The following is a 7264-nucleotide window of genomic DNA, read 5'->3' as shown; positions in this document are numbered from 1 at the left end:
CTCAGTTTGTCATCTGTGGTTCTCCACAAACCCAGAGTACCTAGGTTTCATGCTGAAGGGATTGGAGAGCTACACATGGAGGAGGCAGAGGCCTGAATTTTCCTTTTGGAAAGGAGAAATGGGTAGAAACTGACATAAATGGAAGGCTCCAGAAACAACTGCAAGTAACTAACTGAAAGACTCCTGAAGATAGTCTGCAAAGTGTTCCAAGATGCTACCACTTGAGGAGCACTACAACTATTAACTACTTTGCCCAAAGTGACGTTCATTGCCTCTGTCCTCCTTATCGCAGCCGAGGGAAGTTCCCAGAGAAACAGTGCACAAAGTAGGGGTGCCTGAAAGTCTTTATTAATTTTTCATGGTGTTTGTTTGTCCAGACCCAAAAGAGAGGAAAGGATGATGAGAAAAAGCAGGTCACATTGAGTGAGAGGGTCTCAGTTGGCGGCGATAGTGGATTGGATCCAGGAGACGTAATTGCAGACCTTGGTGTAAACTCCAGGGTAGCCTTTCTGGGCACATCCAATGCCCCAGGAAACAATGCCCTGGAGCTCTCCGTTGCAGACCACGGGACCGCCGGAATCTCCCTGTGCACACAAAGGATATGGATAGTCAGCCAATGGCATCAGCCTGAGCAATGAGCCCGAGATCCCTGAAATCCCTGACATTTAAGGAACGTCTGTCAGGCTTACTCTAGACAGAAATTCTGCAAAGGTAGAAGGTAGTTCTACATTTCTGATGAGCACTCTCCCCCTGATGCTATCATGCCTGACTTGAGCTCCAAGGGCACCACAGCTAAGGATGAAGAAGCTGCCTGGTTTTGCTGGATGTCGTCCTTGTCAGATGCTTAGGATATGCGTGCCCTAAACCTCTGCTGTCATTCAAAAACTCAGATGTGCCAGGGCAGGGAGTAGAGCTGATTGTGTGACATGAAGGCCTCTTTGGCTGGGAAAAGGCAGGAGAGAAGCAAATGGGACAGGAGAGGCAGAGGATTTACCTGGCAGGAATCTTTTCCTCCCTCCAGGAATCCTACACACATCATGTTGTCTGTGATCTCACCAGGGTAGGCGTTCTGGCAGTCAGTGGCAGAGAGCACCGGAGCATTCAGGCACTGCAGTTCATCTGGATAGTTACCTACAAGAAAACAAGGAGAGATGGTTGATGACATCGCTGAGTTCCTTTCATGGCCCAGAGAAGTTCTTGTTTAACAGGCAAGTAGTCACTGGACAACCTATTCCAGCAGTTGTCCTTTTTCATCTGAACAGTAACCACAGCATGGATTCTTTCTGTTTAGATGGAACAGACTCTACCCATGGGCCCACCATTCTACACTGTAGCCACCTTAATTTCTCTGGTACCTAGAAAATCATCAGTTGGCAAGTGTGGAGCCACTCTTGTGGCACATATGCTGGAAGCAGCCTGAGCCTCAGGACAACGATCCTCTCCTCTGGTGCAGGTTTAGCTGTCATCAGTGGATTAGATATCAGTCACTATCCACCAGTGTAAGAGAGAGGAGGTGTCTAGTAGGAACTGTAGATCCCCAGTCCCAGACTTTGCCCTTATTCTCAAAGAATTGACAACTCTGTTGACAATAGTTACATTGCTAGTGCTTGGCATGGCACAGCTGAGAGCACCGGGCCACAAAATTAATGGCTCTGTGAACGTGCTGGTAAACAGTGCATGGGTGGCTTCAGTGATCCCATGTTGGAGTTAATGGTGAGATCTCTGAGAGTGTCGCAGGCCCCCGGGGGGCTGTACATTCCCACAGAGTACTCACTGCCACTGCTGAGTGTGTTGCCCCAGCCGGAGATCAGGCAAGTGGTGCCGGTGGCCACACAGCTGGTGGGCAGAGAAACCGTTTGGATAGCGTTGCTGAGCTGGGCTGGGGTGGCAAGCTTGATGAGCATGATGTCATTGTTCAGGGTATAGGCACTGTAGCCAGAGTGGCGGATGACTTTAGCCGAGTTAATAAACTGCTGTGTTGATTCTGTCAGGGCCAGGTTATGTTTCCCGAGCTGCACTTGGATGCGACTGCAAAAAAGAGAAGGCACAGCATGTACTTTTCTGTTACCCTTGTACAGCTTAAGAGAAACCTCTCTGTCACTTGATGCCCTTGCTTCAACATTGCTGCCCCAGTAGCTCTTTTGGGTGGGTTATCTTTCTTGTCCTGCATAAGCCGAGGGAATCCACACTGAGATCTTTACCCACTCCCAGTAGGTGTGGTGGATTTCTGTAGGGTTATGTATGGATGGCAGTGGAATATATTGCAGTGATTTATAGAAACATTCTGGAAAAAGGCAAACTACCATCAGCCTGACCTCATTGCTCTTCCTGTTCTGTAGTGACCCTGCTTTAGCTGGATTCATGGAATGGACAGGAAATCATAGCCCGTAACTTGTTTCTCGATTATTCCATTGTCATTCCAGAAAGTGCTCTGCGTTGACAGAAACATTTGCAGAAGGAAAAAACCCTTTTGGGTGCCTCAACCCACCTTCCTGAATGAGCCACCCATCCCTTGGTTGTCTCAGGTCAGAACAGGGCCACTTCCCTATTTGTATCTCATAACTCTGAATTCCTGCTAGAAGTGAGCTGGAAGAGAGAAGTCAGTTGGAGAAGAATGTAAATTTTCCACTTACTATTTGTAGCAGTGAGCAGCTGACAGGACCCACTGGCTGCTGATGAGGGAACCTCCACAGAAGTGATATCCGGAATTCAGGGACACCTGATAGGGAACAGAGTTCTCTGCACAGGTGTAGCCTCCCACGATCTTGTCGTCATCATCCTCAGCGATGGTGGGGAAGGCAACTGGGAGATAAGAAGTGCCACATGTCAACACCTGGCCTAAGGTACCTTGTGCACCCCACTTGGAGGTTGTGCTTCTATAAAACTCAGGCTAGCAGTGGTGAGCAAGTGCAATGGACATTCACTTGCTGCACCCTCCAATAAGGTGATCAGGCTTAGTCTGGTGTCTCCCAAGTCCACAACTAAAGCATGTCCAGTTACTCCCTGAGTGAACAGAAGAACATAGAAATTTGCTTGATGGATGGGAGGAAAGGTGTGTCTTCCCCAGGATCCTGTCTGCAGAAATGGTCAAGAGTGGACTGAACACAAAAGTACAAAACAAGTCCAGGAACCCCGGTGCCATTTCCTTGGAGCAAGTTGAAACGAGGTGTGGCTTTCCCACAACAGGCTACCTTGCCATTTTGCTCAGAAAATCAGCTTCCTTTTACATTACAGAAGTAGAAGTAAAAATCTACTCACCAGCCGCCCCAACAAAGGCGAGAAACAGCAGGCACTTCATGGTCTTGATGCAACCTCAAGCCCAGACAGGCTGACTGGAAGCAGGAGCCGCTAGAAATACATTTTTGGATATGGTCTTATCTCTAGTCCAAGGTTTTCTCCAGACAAAAAGTACACAGTGGAAAATTTGAAGATCCAAACGTGGGCATTAACAGGCCCTAGTAGAAAGTACAAATAATATATCTGTTAATCATAAACCTCTCTTATGACAGAGAGCTATTTTAAATTATTCCAGAGGGTAGCCTTCAATTTAAAAATACAGTTTGGCTTTGGCAGATGCCTAGTTGTTTGTCTGCCTCATTCTTAAACTCAGCACCTGTTGAGAAGAAGTCTCAAACCCCTTTGAGATTCCTCTGTGCTGATGATGTCTTTCTTAGAAATGCATGTTTTCACCAGAAGCTGAATTTTGTAGGTAGTGGACAGAAAGATACAATGCATTTATTTGGGGAGATGGGGGAAAGCCAACAAACCACTGGTTAACTTTGTTAAGTTTATCCCTTTCCTTGAATAGTGTCTGTGTGTTTTGCCATATAGAAAACAGTGATTTCCTAAATAAAATTCCTCACAAGTAATTTCCAAAGGGAGTATGATGAAAAACTATTTTGTGTCGTCCACCACTTCCCAAGTTATATACTTCAAATATGGGAATGTTCACCTTTCCTAATTTCGCGCTCCAAATCTCTAAGAAAATACCTGCCAAAGCACCAAGGCCTGCTTTTTGTTCATCTTTGTAGTGTTCCAGAGACTAATTTTTGCGACAGAAGAATTTCAGGGTCATGCTGATGTTTATGAATGTAGTGTATATGAAAAAAAATACTGGGAACACAAGTAGCAAGTTTTTCTGAAATCCTTCTTGGGAAGGTGGAGGATTTCTGTCATGATGCAAAGTTTGCTAAAGCTTAATGCATTTGATGAAAAATCCTTTCAATTTTCCAGACAGGTGCCAACTTCATCATGTTAGCTCCTGAAAGACATGGGATACTCTCAAGAGACATTAAACAGAAGCTGGATTTTTTGAGATGCTTGAATAGCAGGAGAGACTAAAAAGGAATACTCTTTCTATTCCATTCCATGATCCATGTTTTGAGAGCCCTGGAGGACTGACACCCAAAGTGGCACTGTCCAGATGAAGTTTTCCTTTAGGCTAAAGCACATGTCCAAGGCCAGCAACTTTTCTAAGGGGCTGCATGGATTTTGTTGACCTTTAAACTGGTATCACTGCCCAGCTTTGTTAGAAGCATGTTTTATTTTGGGAAAGAAGTAAGGATTAGAAGCTTTCCGTGGTAAAGCAAAAGGTCCATAACAGCACCCTTTGTGGAAAGATTACCAAAGCTATCCAATGCCATCATAGCTAAGCAGAACAAGAAGAATTTCTAGTCTACAAGAATGTATAATCTGATCTCCCTGTGGATTTATAATTTCTTTTTCCAAAACATGCCATTGGCATTAAGACAGGCTGTAATCAGATACACTGCTGAACATTCCATATTATATGATTTTATAGGGTCTTTGAAAGAATACACTCAAGGTTGTACATCTGCTGCTGCAAACGAATCTCTCGGTTCATGCAGTGATGCTGCAGCAGAAAGGTGGTGGCTTCAGGGGCACAGGAAGGAGGAGGACTGGTGAATTGAGGGCAGCTGTACTAGGTATTATCCATGGACAAGCAATGGCAGTTTACATTTCTAGAACTCTGTCTTCCTACTTCAAGTGTTTCAGTCAGCTGTGTCAACACTGGACTCAGATAAAGGAAGTCCATTTGTCCAGGTTGATGAAAGATCCCGGGAAAGAGAAACCTGGTGAGACCATGGTCTGACAGAGATAAAGCTTCCTGTGAACAGAAATCAGAGGAGCTTCTGAGGTTAGTCCTTTTACATCTCGCAGAGCTTGGTCATGAGGACACCATTGCTTCTCTCTTCTCAAGTTTCTCCTGTGTAGGAGCAGCTGCTACATTCTCCAAAGCTCTCCACATCTGAGCAAACCTGCTCTTGCAGCCTTTTGTTGTATTCTTTTTTCAAGTGTTCCTCTTTCACCTATAGCCTCTAATGCTTTTCTTCTAATTCTATCCATGCCAGAAACATGGATTCTTAGTGTCCTAGAGAGAAAGAAGACATAGCACATGACAGTGGCCTGAGGAGCCAGGGGAAGGATGGTTTGTTTGTTGTCTGTTTCTCTCCAAGAATCAGGGAGAAACATGCAAAGCTTGGGGGTTGGGGCTGGTTCAAAACACTTCCTCCTCTTTTAGGAAAGCTGTGATGTCCTTCCCACAGGTTTTTGTGAGAAAGGTTGCAAAAGCTTTACATGGCCTCAAAAAGAGCAGGGACACATTTATGGAAGAAAAATTCATGGAGGGCTATGACATCTGATCTGATCTCTCTCATCCTCAGGAATGACTTGGTGCTGGACAGTTCCCTGCTACTGTAGCCCAGTAAGAGAGCAAAGATTATCATAGATCTCTCTGGACTGTCACCCGTCCGCCAGTGTGTCACTCATGACCCAGAGAAGGACAGGTAGAGTTGCTTAAGTCCTGCATAAGTTTGGAGAGTTACCCAAATGCATCCCTTCATTTTCTGGAGCATAAAAGGTCTCCTGGGAGCATCACGGCCCCTTTTGAGCAGGATGGGAGGGTCTGATCTGATAAAGGTGTGTGTTAGAAGGTGGGTTTATCTCACAGTGTTGTTGGGTAGTTCAGGCAGAGATGGAAGTAGGGATAGCACTTAATGATGGAACACTTGCCCTAGTGGTTCCAAGTTCTGGAAGGGGTTTTCTTGGGGTGTAAAATACCTGTATTTCCTGGGCAACATAAAGGGTCCTCAGAGCATTGTTTTCCATTGCCTCCTCCATCACCTCCTCCATCGCTTCCTCTTTCTCTGCTTCTGCTGTGTTCTTCCACAACCTTTTTCTTTTACCTTCTCTTTCTCTTCTTTTTCTTCTCTGCCATCATTTGCCACCCCCTCCTGTCCCCTCCTCTGTCACCTGCACTTATTCTGCAACCTTCTTCGTCCTCTTCCATCACCCTCTTCTGACACTTCCTTCTGCTGCCTTATTCCACCACATTCTCTATTGCCTCCTCCCCTCTTCCTCCACCATCTTCCTTTGCATTCTTTTGATGTCTTATTCCGCTACCACCTCCTCTTCCACTGCCTTCTTCCTGTACCCTCTTCTGCATCTTACTTCTGTCAACTTCTCCATTGCTTTCTCCCTCTCTTCTTCCACCACGTTCATCTGCCACATTCTTCTGTTGCTTTCTATGCATTTTCCTCCTTTTCCTCCTCCAATGCCTTCTTTCACCACCTCCTCCATCACCTCCTTCATTTCTGCTGCCACCTTTTTGACCACCTTCTTCTACCACCTTCTTCCATCACCTCTGTCACCTCTGCCTTTTCTCCTTTCACCACCTTCTTCCATCTGCTCCTCCTTCTCTTCTTACACCACTTTCTTCCACCACCTCTTTTATCACCTCTGTCGTTGCCTTCTCCATCCCCTCACTTTCTCTTCTTCCAATTCATTCTGCTGCTGCCTTATTCCATCACCCCCCCTTTCTCGTTTTCTGCCACTTTCTACCACCACCTCCTCTATCACTTCCTCCGTTGCCTCCTCTTTCTCTTTTTCACCTGCCTTCTTCCACCACTCTGTCACTTATTCACTCTTTTCTTCCACAGCCTTCTTCCACCACCCTTCTGCCACCTTCTTCCATTGCCTCCTCCTTCTTCTGTCACTTTCTCCATAGCCTCCTTTTCTTCTTTCGCCACCTTCTTCCACCACCTTCTTCTGCACCTTCCTTCTTCCCTTCTTCTACCCCTCCTTCTCTTCTTCTGCCACTTTCCTCTGTCACCTCCTTCATGGTCTCCTCCTTTTCTTCCACCTCCTTCTTCCAGTGTTGTCTTCTGTCACTTCTTCACATTCTCCATCACCTCCTCCTTCTCTAATGCCAACACCTTCTTCCGTTGCCTTCTTCTTTCACCTA

The 7264-nt window shown here is 45.9% G+C and overlaps 1 protein-coding gene across 1 annotated transcript; it reads right to left on the bottom strand.

Moving 5' to 3' along the window:
* Positions 1 to 326: 326 nt before the first annotated feature.
* LOC113988464 (trypsin-like) lies at positions 327 to 6153 on the bottom strand. Its single transcript, XM_039381634.1, has 5 exons — positions 6082 to 6153; positions 2634 to 2890; positions 1775 to 2028; positions 995 to 1131; positions 327 to 584 (listed from the first exon to the last, which is right to left on the bottom strand). The coding sequence occupies exons 1-5, from the start codon at positions 6151 to 6153 to the stop codon at positions 435 to 437; spliced, it is 870 nt and encodes a 289-aa protein (XP_039237568.1). The 3' UTR covers positions 327 to 434.
* Positions 6154 to 7264: the final 1111 nt, after the last annotated feature.

The sequence above is a fragment of the Pipra filicauda genome, unplaced genomic scaffold (genome assembly GCF_003945595.2).
Source record: "Pipra filicauda isolate LSUMZ 115617 unplaced genomic scaffold, ASM394559v2 scaffold234_size1211729_pilon, whole genome shotgun sequence".
NCBI classification, from domain to species: domain Eukaryota; kingdom Metazoa; phylum Chordata; class Aves; order Passeriformes; family Pipridae; genus Pipra; species Pipra filicauda.
The sequence above is the reverse complement of the archived record's forward strand: the minus strand, read 5'-3'. Positions and strand labels throughout refer to the sequence as shown.

Excerpts from the sequence above, each read along its gene's own strand:
- LOC113988464 (XM_039381634.1), bottom strand. The coding sequence starts at position 6,153 with ATGGAGGAGGTGATGGAGGAGGCAATGGAAAACAATGCTCTGAGGACC. Across the intron at positions 2,891-6,081 it reads ATGTTGCCCAGGAAATACAG|CCTGAGTTTTATAGAAGCAC; the intron begins GTATTTTACACC and ends CACCACTGCTAG. Across the intron at positions 2,029-2,633 it reads GCTGCTCACTGCTACAAATA|TCGCATCCAAGTGCAGCTCG; the intron begins GTAAGTGGAAAA and ends TCTTTTTTGCAG.